Below are 19,363 nucleotides of genomic sequence, written 5' to 3'. Positions count from 1 at the left end.
CTCTGTCTCTCTCTCTCTCTGCTCTCTCTCTCTCTTTCTCTCTGCTCTCTCTCTCTCTCTCTGCTCTCTCTCTCTCTCGCCTGTCTCTCTGTCTCTCTCTATCTCTCTCTCTGTCTCTCTTTCTCTGTCTATCATTCTCTCTCTCTGTCTCTCTCTCTCTCTGTCTCTCGGTCTCTCTCTCTCTCTCTGTGTCTCTCTCTGTCTCTCGTTCTCTCTCTCTCTCTCTGTCTCTCTCTGTCTCTGTCTCTCTGTCTCTCTCTCTCTGTCTCTCTTTCTCTCTGTCTCTCTTTCTCTCTGTCTCTCTTTCTCTCTCTCTCTGTCTCTCTTTCTCTCTGTCTCTCTCTCTGTCTCTCTCTCTGTCTCTCTTTCTCTCTTTCTCTGTCTGTCTCTCTTTCTCTGTCTCGTTCTCTCTCTCTGTCTCTCTGTCTCTCTCTCTCTGTCTGTCTCTCTTTCTCTCTCTCTGTCTCTCTTTCTCTCTGTCTCTCTGTCTCTCTGTCTCTATCTCTCTCTGTCTCTCTTTCTGTCTCTCTATCTCTCTGTCTCTCTTTCTCTCTCACAAAACACATTATGAAACTGTACATTTCTGGTCTTTCTTAACACTGTTATGAAATCCTCCGATACACAATTTACAACATTTTCTGATAGAATGTCCCTCCTCTCCTCATGTCAGTCTATAATGACATAATAGGATGTTCAGAGTGGTGCATGGCGATGTCTCAACATCTGCCTCCCATGCCCTGCGGCCCCCATTGTCACCCATCCACTTTAATGAGAGGGGTGTCTGTGAAGCGCATCTGTCTAAGTGAATTTACTCCGAGGCTTTGAACGAGCCTGCTGCGACGCCTAGCTACTCAAGTCAACTAAAATGCCAACGGCTGCACCGCTATCGAGTTAACGCTGGCAAACATTGGGTCCAATGTGACCAGGTCAATACTGTATTGTTGGGCGAGAGGGGGTAATGCGTCACTGCTGATTCAGAGGAGATGGAATGTTTTCTCCAGCAGCCAAGGGATCTACAACAGCAACAGGCGTGCACGCACATATGCACGCACACGAGTACACACACACACAGACAAACATGGACACACAACACAAACAGGAGGAGGATTTGAAGTTGTACTCTGGAACCCGATCACAAAGTCAGCTTGGACCACAGATTCTCCTCTGCTCTCCCCAATCCGGTTGAATTCCTTTCCACTATAGAGAGAGAGCTTCATCCCTGCTCCATTTCACCTCAAAGTCTGTTACTACAGCATCCACCTCTGTCCTGTTTTGCCAGTGTAAGAGGTTTGCTGGTTGCCTGGCTTCCTCTACACTTGGACTAACATGGACTATGTTCAGTATCCCTGAGAGATACTGGGGGAAGTTGGAGGGTGGGGGGATGGTAGAAAACCTGGGGCACAACCACATCTCTTAGGACTAGAGCTTAGTGGAGCCTGGGAGACAAAAAGAGACCCGCTTTGAGCTACTGGGCTGAGCTGAGCTCAGACATGGAGGGGGGTGGCATGGGACTGTAGGGGGGGGGGGGTTGGGGGAAATGAAGGTTGGAACGAACGTCAGGCAAGTTGAAGGTCCTGGAAACATGTCCCCGAGTCTGGTGAAGTGAAGGTCTGGAGAGATATGTGTTAACAACAGTTGCTTTTATGTAGTTTTGATTTGGCAGTGGCACATATACAGTGTATCCTTTAATCCCACTGGGGAAACAACTGGTTAACCAACATTGTTTCCAATTCATTTCAACACAAATAATCAATGTGGAAAAATAATTGGGTAAAAAAAGGGCTTTTAGCATTTTGTTCACCCAACCTAAATCCAATGACATGGTACATTTTCTTGTTGATTTCACATTGAATTCATGTTAGTTGACAACTCAACCAAATTTAAATGAAAATGATAAATTGATTGAGTGTCTTTGCCCAGTGGGATGTTATCTCTTATCTGAGAGGGTGGCCTGGGTCTGTATTCCACCATTTCTCTAGACCTCACTCACTCACACAACACAATGGACTCTACAGAGCTGAGAATCCCATTCGCTTATCACTGATCTACGATAACACTAACCCAACACTGCAATGCATGACATTACATTGCACTCAAACCCTTTGTCTCAAATAGGATCTAATTGTCTTTATTTAAAGTTATTGTAACTATTCTACATTTCTTAAGACAACGGTGCCACGTGTACACATTCCACAAAGTGAACTATGCGCTACAAAAACAAGGATGAACCCTTCTTCTCATGTATTCTCAACGGTGCACTCCACAAACACAATGACCACAGTAGTGCAAAGAGGCAAAACAACATAGAAATGCTCATCGGTTTTATACCAGGCGCTACCCACCCTCACTGGCTCTGGCTATTTCTCTCTCTGCCTGCCTGCCAGACTGGCACGATGCTAATTAGAGAGGCTGTGAGGGTGAATTTGAGAGGAGAGTGGGATTAGCTCGATAAGTATCAGGAATACACAGGGACGGAAGGAAAGTCATTTCAATTCTAATAATAACAAACTGTTCCAACATTCACACGGATGCATTGCAACAATTTCTCCTCCACAATCTACATAAACGCAATTCATTCCTTTATGGAACCAACATGAAGCCAGACTGGTGGGAACATGCCTGTTGTGTTGGGTGGGCTCTGCTACTGAATCCTAATATGCCATTCTCTCCTGCCACCTAGCATAGAAACTACCTGGTAAATCTCTATTTCATGATACATCTCGGTGTGTTTAACCTAAAGTACATAATACGAATATATCTGTTTTTGATGAATGTGTGACAATATGTCCCTTTCAGTTTTGGGGGATTGACAAGATGGGTCAAGATGGAACTCCGCAAGATTTGGTTGTTCAACATGAAAATAAGACATTCAATAGAAAGTCTATAATCTATTCTGTGACACTATGAGGTAGTGCTGGGATCTCTCCTCAGCCTCTCCATAAAGGCCTCAGAGATCAGAGACAGGGCACCACAGAGACAAACAGAGCCGGATCCTCTACTCTCTGTGTCGCGGCTATCATCAGAAGCCTAGCGCACACTCCAGATAGAGAGAAAAACGTCTTCCCAAATTGATTTCTACGCTTCATAAAAGGCTATGCTTATACCTTATTAGATCCCTCTAACTATAATAGCTACATGCAGAATGTTTATTGGTAATGAAAGGGGATCTATGTGACAGATTCGCTAAGCGAGCCAGCCAGCGCCGCCACCGCTCAGATGAGTCTCCCCAGAAGAGGTAGAGTCGGCCTCGTAAACACTTCAGCCTAAATAGAAGAGAATGTAATTCACTTCATGTGTGAGGAGGAGAGGAGCACTGATTTACAACGCTAAGGCCCAGGGTCTGGCCCCCCTCCCTCTGTTCTCTACCCTCCCTCGCTCAACAGCAACCCCCCTCCACCTGGCCCAAACTTCTGAAGGATAGACACAAGTGATGCCCTTTTCTCTTCTTAATAGTCTTTGGAAGGACTCCACTGCCTGGTCCAGTCAGGAATGAGTGTTTTATTTCAGATGCAGAATGGCAGCACAGAGAGTGGGGCTCAGAGCAGGAGACAGGTAGCTAGATTTATAGGGACAGGTAGCTAGATTTATAGGGACAGGTCGCTAGATTTATAGGGACAGGTCGCTAGATTTATAGGGACAGGTAACTAGATTTATAGGGACAGGTAGCTAGATTTATAGGGACGGGTAGCTAGATTTATAGGGACAGGTAGCTAGATTTATAGGGGCGGGTAGATAGATTTATAGGGACGGGTAGTGAGATTTATAGGGACGGGTAGCAAGATTTATTGGGACGGGTAGCTAGATTTATAGGGACGGGTACCTAGATTTATAGGGACGGGTAGCTAGATTTATAGGGACGGGTACCTAGATTTATAGGGACAGGTAGCTAGATTTATAGGGACGGGTAGCTAGATTTATAGGGACAGGTAGCTAGATTTATAGGGGCGGGTAGATAGATTTATAGGGACGGGTAGTGCGATTTATAGGGACGGGTACCTAGATTTATAGGGACAGGTAGCTAGATTTATAGGGACGGGTAGCTAGATTTATAGGGACAGGTAGCTAGATTTATAGGGACGGGTAGCTAGATTTATAGGGACAGGTAGCTAGATTTATAGGGGCGGGTAGATAGATTTATAGGGACGGGTAGTGAGATTTATAGGGACGGGTAGCAAGATTTATTGGGACGGGTAGCTAGATTTATAGGGACGGGTACCTAGATTTATAGGGACGGGTAGCTAGATTTATAGGGACGGGTAGCTAGATTTATAGGGACGGGTAGCGAGATTTATAGGGACGGGACACTAGATTTATAGGGACAGGTAGCCTGGAACAAATGGCTGTGAGATATGGATCAGATCCCCTAATTTGTTAGTTGGGGTGATAAAACAGTGGGCTGGGAAAGGGCTGCTGGGAGCTGCTGGGAGATGTGTTTTAGGTGGTGGTGGGCCTGATGAAGATGGATGAGATAGTGTGGCACAAGATGGCAGGCAGGAAGGGAGGAGAGGGGGTTTGGGTTGGCTGAGTTTATGGGGCAGTGAGTTTGGGCTGTGGAGTCACTGGTAAACCAAACACTTGTCACTTCTCGTTAAACCAGGAGTCCTCCTGAGCACGTTCCACACAAGAGCTCTCCGCTTGGAGTGGGCCCATATACCCTCACAGATAATAGTTACTTTTACTGACTGCAGTGTAAACCACACACCCTGCTTTATAGATGATCACCTAGAGATCAAAAACAACTAACAGGGTAAGCCGTAACCACCACCTCAAATACTACTCAAATCTTTAAGACCTTACAACACCGCCCTTCTGCTGGGTTTCTCCCTCAGCGCACTGCCCTCTCAGCCTCCCCACTCGTTGACATCTGGAAGATGCGTCATTGCAGCTGTGCTGGAGTAGGTCAGCTCTCAGGCCAAAGGTTCTTCAGTCCTGCCCAGAGATGGGACCATTTGGGTACCTATGTGAAAACCAGCTGGCTGACATCTTCAAAACGCACTGACACTAAAACTGTCAAGTTCACACACCAAAATCCATCCTTTGGCTTTTTTTAAATGTATTGATTGAATTTGGAGCAGTTTTAGAGCAGAGGCTTCACCAAGTTGTTCTTATATCAACATGTCTCCAGTGGTCAGTGTGGTTGTTTTATTGAGGATGTGTCTGAGGACTTTGGCAGGTTGATGAGGAGCAGGGTAAGAGCAGGTTGATGAGGAGCAGGGTAAGAGCAGGTTGATGAGGAGCAGGGTAGGAGAGGGTAAGAGCAGGTTGATGAGGAGCAGGGTAAGAGCAGGTTGATGAGGAGCAGCAGGTTGATGAGGAGAGCAGGTTGATGAGGAGCAGGGAAAGAGCAGGTTGATGAGGAGCAGGGAAAGAGCAGGTTGATGAGGAGCAGGGAAAGAGCAGGTTGATGAGGAGCAGGGTAAGAGCAGGTTGATGAGGAGCAGGGTAAGAGCAGGTTGATGAGGAGCAGGGTAAGAGCAGGTTGATGAGGAGCAGGGTAAGAGCAGGTTGATGAGGAGCAGGGGTATGAGGAGAGCAGGTTGATGAGGAGCAGGGTAAGAGCAGGTTGATGAGGAGCAGGGTAAGAGCAGGTTGATGAGGAGCAGGGTAAGAGCAGGTTGATGAGGAGCAGGGTAAGAGCAGGTTGATGAGGAGCAGGGTAAGAGCAGGTTGATGAGGAGCAGGGTAAGAGCAGGTTGATGAGGAGCAGGGTAAGAGCAGGTTGATGAGGAGCAGGGTAAGAGCAGGTTGATGAGGAGCAGGGTAAGAGCAGGTTGATGAGGAGCAGGGTAAAGAGCAGGTTGATGAGAGCAGGGAGGTTGATGAGGAGCAGGGTAAGAGCAGGTTGATGAGGAGCAGGGAAAGAGCAGGTTGATGAGGAGCAGGGTAAGAGCAGGTTGATGAGGAGCAGGGTAAGAGCAGGTTGATGAGGAGCAGGGAGCAGGTTGATGAGGAGCAAGAGCAGGTTGATGAGGAGCAGGGTAAGAGCAGGTTGATGAGGAGCAGGGTAAGAGCAGGTTGATGAGGAGCAGGGTAAGAGCAGGTTGATGAGGAGCAGGGTAAGAGCAGGTTGATGAGGAGCAGGGTAAGAGCAGGTTGATGAGGAGCAGGGTAAGAGCAGGTTGATGAGGAGCAGGGTAAGAGCAGGTTGATGAGGAGCAGGGTAAGAGCAGGTTGATGAGGAGCAGGGTAAGAGCAGGTTGATGAGGAGCAGGGTAAGAGCAGGTTGATGAGGAGCAGGGTAAGAGCAGGAGAAGAGCAGGTTGATGAGGAGCAGGGTAAGAGCAGGTTGATGAGGAGCAGGGTAAGAGCAGGTTGATGAGGAGCAGGAGAAGAGCAGGTTGATGAGGAGCAGGGAAAGAGCAGGTTGATGAGGAGCAGGGTAAGAGCAGGTTGATGAGGAGCAGGAGAAGAGCAGGTTGATGAGGAGCAGGGTAAGAGCAGGTTGATGAGGAGCAGGGTAAGAGCAGGTTGATGAGGAGCAGGGTAAGAGCAGGTTGATGAGGAGCAGGGTAAGAGCAGGTTGATGAGGAGCAGGGGTTGATGAGGAGCAGGGTAGGTTGATGAGGAGCAGGGTAAGAGCAGGTTGATGAGGAGCAGGGAAGAGCAGGTTGATGAGGAGCAGGGTAAGAGCAGGTTGATGAGGAGCAGGGTAAGAGCAGGTTGATGAGGAGCAGGGTAAGAGCAGGTTGATGAGGAGCAGGGTAAGAGCAGGTTGATGAGGAGCAGGGTTGATGAGGAGCAGAGCAGGTTGATGAGGAGCAGGGTAAGAGCAGGTTGATGAGGAGCAGGGTAAGAGCAGGTTGATGAGGAGCAGGGTAAGAGCAGGTTGATGAGGAGCAGGGTAAGAGCAGGTTGATGAGGAGCAGGGTAAGAGCAGGTTGATGAGGAGCAGGGCAGGTAAGAGCAGGTTGATGAGGAGCAGGGAAAGAGCAGGTTGATGAGGAGCAGGGAAAGAGCAGGTTGATGAGGAGGGAAAGAGCAGGTTGATGAGGAGCAGGGAAAGAGCAGGTTGATGAGGAGCAGGAGAAGAGCAGGTTGATGAGGAGCAGGGTAAGAGCAGGTTGATGAAGAGCAGGAGAAAAGCAGGTTGATGAGGAGCAGGGTAAGAGCAGGTTGATGAGGAGCAGGAGAAGAGCAGGTTGATGAGGAGCAGGGAAAGAGCAGGTTGATGAGGAGCAGGGTAAGAGCAGGTTGATGAGGAGCAGGGTAAGTCTTTGGTGTTCAGATGCAATGGGGCAGTGCTCTAGCAGAGCCAATGAAAAAAACACACATGACTCCTGAAAATGAAACAAAGCTACAATGGGCTCCATAGTCCGTCTAAAATCCTCCTCCCAACTACCTTGCCAAACCGCTGAGCAACATTGAAGACCGATGGTCATTATTTACTTTGGTTAACTAGAGTCAGTTTCTTGGGGTGACCTTCTCAGAAAATTCCGTTTGGTTTGATCTTTGGATACTTTCAAAGCGTTTCAAAATTAGATGATGAGGGAAACTGCATTAACAAATTATGTCCATGATTTAAATACTTCAGGTTTTCACATGACATCATTTAGCTCTATTATCTCGCAGGAGAGAAAAAGTGTCCCTTTAGTTTTCAACCCTGTTCATTTTTTCCCTTCATTTTTAGACTTCAAATTACCATCAATTTCCAGAAATACTCGAAAGAGGCAAATGCCTGAAGGGATTCTCTCTAATATGTCAATGTAATTGACCTACAAATATGGTTGTGAAGTGCCTGGAACATGGACAAGACAGAGGACTGTCTATGCTCTGTAACCCAAGGGTTCCCAGTGGGGTAGATGGAAATTATTACTATTTTTATGTGTATTAAACAACAGATTAACTGAATTTGGGGTCAATGAAAAAAGTTTAGTGGGTGCGATACAATAGAATGTAATATTATTCATCCAAAATGTATGTTCTTGACCCTTAGAAGCACATGGGCCTGGGAGGCTCACGGGATATTGGTATCCACAGTATTATTCCCAGAAAAGTATCATTGTATCCCCCCCCCATTTTTGTTGTTGACATAATCCACTGTCATTTAAGTTTGAAAACTGCAATATTTTCTCTCTGTCCCATGGCAAAATGTGTAGAATTGCAGGAAATGAGCTTTAAAACTGCAGCATTTTCACTGTGATGCAAAGAGAAGGGAGCTTTTAAAAAAACAATCCCAGGGCCCGAGACTGAATTGGTGCAGCCAAGCACTGCAGAAGTCATAGTCAAAAACTATATTTTTATCACACTCTGAAGTAGGTGTTGTGTTCTGATATTATGAGGGTGTCCACAATAAATTTGCTATTGCTAAAGTGGTCCCCTAAACAAAACAATTTGGGAACCCCTGCTCTAGCCTACATGGCACTCTGCTCAACCAATCTTACATAGGTTTGCTGGGTCTTTTCATCTTCGAGACCAATCACAATGAGCTTCACAAAGCTCCACTCTACAGGGTCTAAATTCAAAAATCTGGCCAAATGACATTGCAAATACGAAGCATTGTAACCCATCTGTCATAACTCAAATTATATTAGACATGCATGTCTTTTCCAGATGTATTTCATGAGACATGCTCTGCACTGTAATGGAGGAGAATCTTCAGAGAAAGAGAATCATCAAACAATAACTGAAAGACCTTCCTTTCTCACGTTCAATTGTGCCTCATAAGCATATTTGAAACATTCTGAAATGTAATATAGTGCAAGAAAATATGCATGAGATAAATCTCTCAGCATCCTCCACCGAGTGCTGCAGTAACCAGTTAGACGTCTTTCTGTTTGGAGGCTTTGCGAGACAGACAAAGCCATGTGTGGAATCAGTTACCCCTAACCGCATGTTTGGAGTGTGAGGAACAGTTAGCGCGCGGGGTGGTTCAGAGTTTGGGAGGTTCAAGGGGAGTGAGCGAGGGGTTGTGGTAAGAAGAGAGGGTTGCCCTTTTTTTACTAGCATCTGATTGATTCATGTTGTTGTCAGGGCATGAGGTCCCTGGAGAGGATGAGGGACCCTCCATTATATGCACATGGTTTTACAAGCGGCGGCAGGCTTGGAAGTGAGAGATGCTGGCCAAAGGCCGAAATGAGAAATCCATCAGGAATGCATTTCCTCTCTCTCTCCCTCTCTTTGTCTCACTCTCTTTCTCATCTCCTCTCTTTCTCTCCCTCCCTCCCTTCTGAACAGCTGCTGCTATAACTCTACTGTATTTTCCTTCAGTGTTACATAAAACCACATGGTACACAAGCTGTCATGCAGGTCCTGTGGAGTCTTGGGTGTAAAACAATGGAGCCTCCCCTGTCAAGGCCTTCTTAGAACAGATGAGGACTCACAGACACAACTCCCAGGTGAGGTGAGGAGGTCAAATATGGGTCAAAAAGACCTGCACTTGGATGAATGAATATTGTCGCTAGTAACTCTACATACCTCTTGCACAATCTTCAAATTTTGCTGCCTTAAAATTTAATCTAAAAAGGAATGAAATGGGATTTGTTTTGCCTCCGATCTACACAACATACTCCACAGTTCCGTAGTGAAAGAGAGGTTAAAGAAAATGTTCCAAGTGATACAATGAAGATGTCTTGATTGTTTGTCTTCACACCCCAGAGTTAATACTTGAAGGAAGAACCTTGGGCAGCCATTACAGCTGTTCATCATTTTGAATAAGATGATACCAATTTTGCACAACTCTTAGGGCAACATACAGTATATCCATTGCTTTTGTCAAAATGGTTTTAAGCTCAGTACATTTGGATGGGAATCATTGATTGGAAGCTATATTCAAACGTTGCCTCCGATTTTAAAGCAGATTCAGCAGATTCAACACCTCTTGGAAAGCCATTCCCCCACCCCCCCTAATAAAACTATGTCAGTGTTAGATTTTCTCTGGGAAGACAACGCAATCAAGATGCCTTTTTTATTATTATTAGTAGTAGTCATTTTTGTATTATTTTGATATTATTATTTCACTTTGAAAATGTAGAGTAAGTTGTGTAGATGGGTAGATTTGTATTATTTCGTAAGATTATAGCAGGATATAAAAACTGAAGTTTGTCATGTACAGTTGTGGCCAAAAGTTTTGAGAATTATATAAATATTAATTTTCACCGTCTGCTGCCTCAGTTTGTATGATGGGAATTTGCATATACTCCAGAATGTTATGAAGAGTGATCAGATGAATTGCAATTAATTGCAGTCCCTCTTTGCCATGCAAATGAACTGAATCACCAAAAAACATTTCAGCCCTGCCACAAAAGGACCAGCTGACATCATGTCAGTGATTCTCTCGTTAACACAGGTGTGAGTGTTGACGACGACAAACTCTGTCATGGTGATTGAGTTTGAATAACAGACTGGAAGTTTCAAAAGGAGGGTGGTGCTTGGAATCATTGTTCTTCCTCTGTCAACCATGGTTACCTGCAAGGAAACACGGGCCGTCTTCATTGCTTTACACAAAAAGGGCCTCACAGGCAAGGATATTGCTGCCAGTAACATTGCACCTAAATCAACCATTTTTCGGATCATCAAGAACTTCAAGGAGAGTGGTTCAATTGTTGTGAAGAAGGCTTCAGGGCGCCCAAGAAAGTCCAGCAAGCACCAGGACCATCTCCTGAAGTTGATTCAGCTGCTGGATCAGGGCACCACCAGTACAGAGGTTGCTCAGGAATGGCAGCAGGCAGGTGTGAGTGCATCTGCACGCACAGTGAGGCAAAAACCTTTGGAGGATGGCCTGGTGTCAAGAAGGGCAGAAAATAAGCCACTTCTCTCCTGGAAAAACATCAGGGACAGACTGATATTCTGCAAAAGGTACAGGGATTGGACTGCTCAGGACTGGGGTAAAGTCATTTTCTCTGATGATTCCCCTTTCCAATTGTTTGGGGCATCTGGAAAAAAGCTTGTCCAGAGAAGAAAAGGTGAGCGCTACCATCAGTCCTGTGTCATGCCAACATTAAAGCATCCTGAGACCATTCATGTGTGGGGTTGCATCTCAGCCAAGGTTGTGGGCTCACTCACAATTTTGCCTAAGAACACAGGCATGACTAAAGAATGGTACCAACACATCCTCCGAGAGCAACTTCTCCCAACCATCCAGGAACAGTTTGGTGACAAACAATGCCTTTTCCAGCATGATGGAGCACCTTGACATAAGGCATAAGTGATAACTAAGCGGCTAAGGGAACAAAACATCAATATTTTGGGTCTAAGGCCAGAAAACTCCCCAGACCTTAATCCCATTGAGAACTTGTGGTCAATCCTCAAGAGGCGGGTGAACAAACAAAAACCCACAAATTCAGACAAACTCCAAGCATTGATTATGCAAGAATGGGCTGCCATCAGTCAGGATGTGGCCCAGAAGTTAATTGACAGCATGCCAGGGCAGATTACAAAGGTCTTGAAAAAGAAGGGTCAACACTGCAAATATTGACTATTTGCATCAACCTCATGTAATTGTCAATAAAATCCTTTGACACTTATGAAATGCTTGGAATTATACTTCAGTATTCCATAGTAACATCTGACAAAAATATCTAAAGTCACTGAAGCAGCAAACCTTGTGGAAATTAAAATTTGTGTCATTCTCAAAACTTTTGGCCATGACAGTACAGGAAAACAGTGCTTTAGATTAGTGTGATAAACACCTGGATAATGCTCAGCAGCCATGACAGAGTGTGTGTGGCATTGACTGTTTGTGTGTCTAACTAACCTGCACGCGGGCCTCAGTGAGCTTGGTCCTCTGGGCCAGCTCTTCCCTGGTGTAGATGTCTGGGTAGTGTGTCCTCTCAAAGGCCTTCTCCAGCTCCTCAAGCTGCTCGGCTGTGAAGGTGGTGCGGCTGCGACGCTGCTTCCTCTTCAGGGGAAGGTCCGGCTCCGACTCCACATCTGAACCCTCGTCTGTACGATTACCTAGGCCAAAGGGGAAGAGAGAGAAGAGGGGAAGAGCCAGCTCAGTTAATATTAGGAAATACACTAAAATAATACAAGGGAATTTAGTAACAATGGAAAGGAAGTCCATTTTACTGGTTAGTTATTTATCTCTTCAGTTGTCTTTATTTTTTAATTTTTAATTTAACCTTTATTTAACCAGGTAGGCCAGTTGAGAACACCTTTATTTAACCAGGTAGGCCAGTTGAGAACACCTTTATTTAACCAGGTAGGCCAGTTGAGAACACCTTTATTTAACCAGGTAGGCCAGTTGAGAACACCTTTATTTAACCAGGTAGGCCAGTTGAGAACACCTTTATTTAACCAGGTAGGCCAGTTGAGAACAAGTTCTCATTTACAACTGAGACCTGACCAAGATCAAGCAAAGCAGTGCGACACAAACAACACAGAGCTTCACATGGAATAAACCAATGCACAGTCAATAACACAAAAGGATCTATATACAGTGTGTGCAAATGTAGTAAGGTTAGGGAGGTAAGGCAATAAATAGGCCATAAGGAAAAAATAATTTAATTTAGCATTAAAACTGGAGTGATAGATGTGCAGATCATGATGTGCAGGTAGAGATACTGGTGTGCAAAAGAGCAAAAAATGAATAACAATATGTGCATGAGGTAGTTGGGTGTGCTATTTACAGATGGGCTGCTGTGTCTGTGTTTACCCTCAAGCCTCTGTTCTGACAGCAATCAGTCACATTTTTTGTTAATGAACCTAAATAATTGAAAAAGGCAATAAAAAGTAGGGCTGTGACGATACCAGTATCACAATATGTTTTCCATGGCGAAATAAATGTGACTCTGGATGACAACATGATGATAATGATTTTCCAACATTAGGGCTGTTTTCCTAAAGAAGTGAAATCCACTTTGTGCTTTGTTTCCATGTCACGATACTAACGAGTATCGCGGTACTGTTATCATCGCAGGCCTAATTAAAAGGATGGATGAAACCCTGAAATGGTCAATACAAGCCCTAAAAGCCACTTTTAGTAGTTTAGGGGCACAACCCACATCAGAGGCTGTCGCTTGAGGGGGAGAGGCTGCAAAGAAGCTTCAAATGACAGCTTTCCCTCTCTCCGAGCACAACAGAGCAAATATTATCTTAATCTGTGGATATTTATACAGTATATAAGAGGCCTGATACCCAAACCTGCCTTGAGAGAGAGAGAGAGAGAGCGGGGGAGAGAGGCGCCAGAGGCTGGAGGCAGAGGGCCGCAGGCGGTTGGGGGCAGGATGGGAGGGGGCGCTGGATGGAAGGGTTAATCTACCCAGGCCACCTTGCTGTTCCTCACCACACTATTCTCTCACAATGGCCCAGGGCACACTGCTGCTCAAAGGAACAGTACAGCCAGAATATACAGAACACTACAACAATATCACACCATAACCATTCAGTCCCATATTCTGTCTTTCTATGATACTGCTGTCAAGAAATGAATTACAATATATCTTACAGTACTTTTATGCATTCAACTAAGCTGCTGCATTTTCGCTAGAGGAATATAGATACTGCACAAAGCCATCCAATCCTGGCCAAGAGGAATGTTTCTGACAGTGAATATGTATTACCACAGCACATTACCATTAGAACTGAATTTAGGAAATTGCATCATTTTCACCTCCTCTGCATGTCTATTCAAACTACATGGCCCTTTTCATTTCCTGTTATAAAATGCATATTTTCACAAATGTGCTCATTGAGACATTGACAAGCCAGTGTTGCTCTAGGCCTAGCTGGATTGCATCATACATGTACAGTCCAGGAGGAGAGAGGGGTGAAGAACAACAAATGAGAGATAGTCTATAGAACCAAACTCATTGTCCCTTACAGAAACGCTTTCTCCCCAACTATAATGACAACCATAACGGTCTTCGGAAAGTTAGCCCAGGTGAATCCCCTGTATTGGCTATGGGCACAACTAAGCTCAGTTCAACAAAGCCCTCTCGAATGTTTCAGCATACCACATGGACAAACTGAAGCCAAAATAGCCTTCAAATAACAACTGTGAGAATAAAAGAGGAACCAAATCTGGCTGGGTCTCAAGGCCGGCTCTGGAGTTTAATTAAACAAGGAATTATGGGATTATATGGAGACTATCATTACAGGCCACTCGATGAGTCTTCTGAGAACGTCTTTTTGTCCCCCTGAGCTCACGCCTAACGATTCTCTGCGGATTACATGCGGCCGCAGGACATGAGGCCGCATTCATTAAATCAATTCTTTCGTCTAACCCTTTTTAATAAAGATTGATTCCCCAACACTGGCTCCCACTTTTGTAGAGAACAGCCTTGAACATACAATGTTGAATATGTACATATATGGCATATTCCTTTGTTGGTTTTCATGAGGATGCGCATAGCGATTTGCCGCTAACTCGCCATGACAACACTTGAGACTGGCACAGCGGTCTATAGATCACTTTTCAAAGTCACCTCTGTGTCCTACAGGGCGGGGGCAAGGGTGGGGGGAAAGGGGGGCCATGCGGGCAGAGTGGAGGGCTGCTCCAACGGTTTAAAACCAGACACCACAGAATTCTACTTGATTTATTCTATTTTGCTCATATTTCTCTTCCTTTGTTTATCTATGTGATCGGATGGACAGTTGCGTAAGTGGATATAGGCTAGCCAGTACTTAAAATATTTCAAAAAGGAATCCTCCCCCTATACTCCAATGTTAGCATTTACAAACAAACTGCATGACAAACAAGACTAATGAGTATGTACTGCCACCTGTCATTGAGCCCTGGTTATAGTGACATGTGTCACGGCACACGCAGCCAACACGTTTGTTTGCGTGCATGAACTACCGTCCAGCAAGCAGCAAGCTCTCGGTGAAGGTCAACAACCCTATTAGATGTGAGTTTGGGAAACAGGGATGTGAGAAGCAAACCTCATCTCTATCCAGACGACATTTTGCTGAACGGGATGCCAAGATTCATCAACAACACTGGGGCCCCCACATGTACCAAAATGGGTTGTGACAGAAACAGAATTTCAGTTAAATGCACTGTATGGTTCCTCTCATTGTTGGTGCAACACAGAGTTGCATGGCTGTCTGGTTAACATATTTTACTGGCCACCCTATTTTCAGGTAAAACCCTTCAGCAGACAACATAAGAGTATCTACATAAACAAACAAGTCAAATTATAATGACACTGCGTGGATTACACAGTATCCACATCATTTAATTTAAATATGTCTAACATGTTCTACTTTATTCAAACAGCTGGAAACAAAGGGGGAGACAGGCAAGCAGGAGAGCAGACAGGCAAGCAGGAGAACAGACAGGCAAGCAGGACAACAGACAGGCAAGCAGGAGAGCAGACAGGCAAGCAGGAGAACAGACAGGCAAGCAGGAGAACAGACAGGCAAGCAGGAGAGCAGACAGGCAAGCAGGAGAGTAGACAGGCAAGCAGGAGAACAGACAGGCAAGCAGGAGGGCAGACAGGCAAGCAGGAGAGCAGTAGCAAGGGTAGACACTGGGACTGAACCCCGGTCTTGTGACTGGCCGGGAGCGTTACCGATAGATCACGGGCTCTGCACCAAATCTTTTTATTTAGTGGTTGTTTGATATTTATAGATGCAGTGCCTCTCGGGCCTAAATTATGGAAGAATAAACACTTACTATCTGTTTCCCAGACAACAAAGCTTTTGAATTTGAATACCACATGTCTCCTTGGTTTACAAATCTGTCCATGTTGATACAGGACAAAACGGTGGATGATTAGCCTACTACCTTGGAATAAACTCAATCCCTGTGGGCGTTGAGGTCAATTCTCTAACATTTCTTGCTGCTTTAAAACAATAAGGTACATCCTGATTAGACCTGGGTATAATGCCTCAGCTGTAATTCCATTGGAAGGTTCTGGGGATATTGATAAAGCACTCGTGCCTCATCAGTTATCATAGCAATTAGGGCCTAATTATGTATACCATCCAGTGGGTATGATTAGACAGCCGTGTATCCTCCTTCAGGGCCCTCAGAGGGCCTGCTCAATATTGATTTAAAAATACAGCTTTGTTTAAACAGAAATGAACCAGATATTGACGAGGTCTTCTAAATCAGAAACCATTTTTTATGTTTCAAGTAACAAGAGGAGACAAGTAAACATATTATACTGGAAGAGCCAATTGTTTTACTGACATAATTTAATTGAATATCTTTACTTATGAATGGAGCCATATGTTTGCCAAAGAGATTGTTTAAGCTCTCTGTTACCTCTTTCAAAAATCACAGCTTTTTCACAAAGCACTACTATTTCTAACAATATCCATAGTGAGACAGAATGTCAACTCAGGTCAGAACACAACCAACAAAAGTGGTCTTGTCTCTGAGAAGCTGAGCAGTTGGTTAATAGTTTAGCGGTGAGTTTAGTGTGAGGTTTAAAGATGGTCCTCCCTCTCTCCTGATGCTCCTCACTGCTGACCCCACGGTCTGCTCAGAGCTCAGACTGCAGGCAGATGGAATACTCATCACGCAAACCTCTCCAAACCCCCTCCCGGACAGCCCGCTAACCCTATGGACTGTTCTTCTCTTTCTCCCATCCTCCTTCTGAGGAGCTCCTACTCTCTCTTTCCCCCCTGGGAGACAGGCTGAGGTAATATGGCTTAGATGGACCTTAGATGGATTGCTGTCCAAGGCTGTACAGTCAATAAAGACTGCTGGCTCCAATGCTCCACAAGAACATTATGCTATAATAAACGACAAGCTCTACAATAGCAATGTCGATTAGCAGTGAAGGGGACAGAGAAAACATACAATGACAGTGTAGAAAATGATCACAAAGAAACAGAATCTAGGCTCCAACACCCACAGCTATAACTGATCCCCACAACACTACAACACAGGAGGCTAATAGTACCGCTTCAACATGGCAACACAAAATTCCTCAATGCCAAGATGTCTAATATGGTCCAATTTTAACTAATATAATCACATCAACATTGTGTCAGTGAATATTTATGTAATATATTTAAAATATAGGTCAGAAAGTGATACTTGTATTATGCATGGTAGAACTGGGAGGTGTTTAATGATAACAGGTGGTTAAGAAGCCTCCGTGATGACACATGGGGTGGAAGCATCAGTCTTCGTCTCTCAGATTGCCTCTGAGTCAGTATTAGCTCAAACTTATGGTGTGTATCCTCCTCCCTGTCCCATGCAGGGCGTTTCTGATACCAGAACCAATGGCCTCAATATCAGCTATACCTTTCCAAACTACCCAAGACAGAGGGACAAAAACAGACAGGGATTTGGCAGTGCAGCATTAGCTCATAATGGCTCATTTTGAAAAGCATATTAGTTCCAGCATAATTACAATCAGGCCTCACGCTCAGTGTTCTGCAGGAATTCACAGGACCAGCCTCAGAGCACCCAGTCACACCAGTTGACTGTGACTGACAGCACATTTTGTTTATTGGTAGTCTTTTTTTCATTCATTCCCACAGGACGAAAATAACATCCCATCTTTTCTCTCTATTTATGTTTACTTGTGTATTTTGTGCATGCCTTTTGTCGTAGTTGATGTTGCAATTATACTTTTTGTCAGTCGGAGGGGAGGAATATCAAAAGGCCTAATTATGCAAACAGGCCCTGTGATAAGCAGCAAACGCCTGAGATGGGATCTGCTATCTCTGACATCCATCTGTCTCTGTGCTGTCTCCTGCTCCAGGCCTGAATATACACATCTCTTCCTGTCACCAAGACTGCATGGGATTCAACCCCAGATACTGGAGAGGAGGGATGTTCATGCAGCAACATCAAATAGCTGACAACTTCTCCATTACAATTTGTCAGAGAATGGGGCAGTATTTCTCCTGAATGCACTACCCTGTGTGTCCCTTGGTGTTGCGAAGTTAGGAGAGCCATAGGAGATGATTCAGTTGTGCAACTGGAGGATGGATTTAACATAGAAACAGTATAGTACTCCATGAAAATAAACCTTACAGTATTCCATGAAAACAAACCTTGTAGTACTCCATGAAGACAAACCTTGTAGTACTCCATGAAAACAAACCTTGTAGTATACTCTATGAAAACAAACCTTGTCGTACTCCATGAAAACAAACCTTGTAGTACTCTATGAAAACAAACCTTGTAGTACTCCATGAAAACAAACCTTGTAGTACTCCATGAAAACAAACCTTGTAGTACTCCATGAAAACAAACCTTGTAGTACTCTATAAAAACAAACCTTGTAGTACTCCATGAAAACAAACCTTGTAGTACTCCATGAAAACAAACCTTGTAGTACTCTATGAAAACAAAATGTATAGTACTCTATGAAAACAAACCTTGTAGTACTCCATGAAAACAAACCTTGTAGTACTCTATGAAAACAAAACGTATAGTACTCCATGAAAACAAACCTTGTAGTACTCTATGAAAACAAACCTTGTAGTACTCTATGAAAACAAACCTTGTAGTACTCTATGAAAACAAAATGTATAGTACTCTATGAAAACAAACCTTGTAGTACTCTATGAAAACAAACCTTGTAGTACTCTATGAAAAACAAACTCTATGTATAGTACTCTATGAAAACAAACCTTGTAGTACTCCATGAAAACAAACCTTGTAGTACTCTATGAAAACAAACCTTGTAGTACTCCATGAAAACAAACCTTGTAGTACTCTATGAAAACAAAACGTATAGTACTCCATGAAAACAAACCTTGTAGTACTCCATGAAAACAAACCTTGTAGTACTCCATGAAAACAAACCTTGTAGTACTCCATGAAAACAAACCTTGTAGTACTCCATGAAAACAAACCTTGTAGTACTCCATGAAAACAAACCTTGTAGTACTCTATAAAAACAAACCTTGTAGTACTCCATGAAAACAAACCTTGTAGTACTCCATGAAAACAAACCTTGTAGTACTCTATGAAAACAAAATGTATAGTACTCTATGAAAACAAACCTTGTAGTACTCCATGAAAACAAACCTTGTAGTACTCTATGAAAACAAAACGTATAGTACTCCATGAAAACAAACCTTGTAGTACTCTATGAAAACAAACCTTGTAGTACTCTATGAAAACAAACCTTGTAGTACTCTATGAAAACAAACCTTGTAGTACTCTATGAAAACAAAATGTATAGTACTCTATGAAAACAAACCTTGTAGTACTCTATGAAAACAAAATGTATAGTACTCTATGAAAACAAACCTTGTAGTACTCTATGAAAACAAACCTTGTAGTACTCTATGAAAACAAAATGTATAGTACTCTATGAAAACAAACCTTGTAGTACTCCATGAAAACAAACCTTGTAGTACTCTATGAAAACAAACCTTGTAGTACTCCATGAAAACAAACCTTGTAGTACTCTATGAAAACAAAACGTATAGTACTCCATGAAAACAAACCTTGTAGTACTCCATGAAAACAAACCTTGTAGTACTCCATGAAAACAAACCTTGTAGT

General features: G+C 43.9%; 1 protein-coding gene across 8 annotated transcripts in view; it reads right to left on the bottom strand.

Moving 5' to 3' along the window:
- The window catches only part of LOC124031369 (paired box protein Pax-7-like), a 68,636-nt gene that overhangs the window by 26,674 nt on the left and 22,599 nt on the right, over positions 1-19,363 (bottom strand). For 4 of the 8 annotated variants that reach the window (XM_046342502.1, XM_046342505.1, XM_046342507.1 and 1 more), the window contains exon 5: positions 11,693-11,892. In XM_046342502.1, coding sequence (XP_046198458.1) covers positions 11,693-11,892 — 200 coding nt within the window. The remainder of the gene's footprint in view (positions 1-11,692; positions 11,893-19,363) is intronic. The other 4 variants (XM_046342503.1, XM_046342506.1, XM_046342508.1 and 1 more) reach the window with 1 other exon arrangement.

The sequence above is a fragment of the Oncorhynchus gorbuscha genome, linkage group LG03 (assembly GCF_021184085.1).
Source record: "Oncorhynchus gorbuscha isolate QuinsamMale2020 ecotype Even-year linkage group LG03, OgorEven_v1.0, whole genome shotgun sequence".
Taxonomy (NCBI): domain Eukaryota; kingdom Metazoa; phylum Chordata; class Actinopteri; order Salmoniformes; family Salmonidae; genus Oncorhynchus; species Oncorhynchus gorbuscha.
Note: the sequence above shows the minus strand (reverse complement) of the source record. Positions and strands in the feature narration are given on the sequence as shown.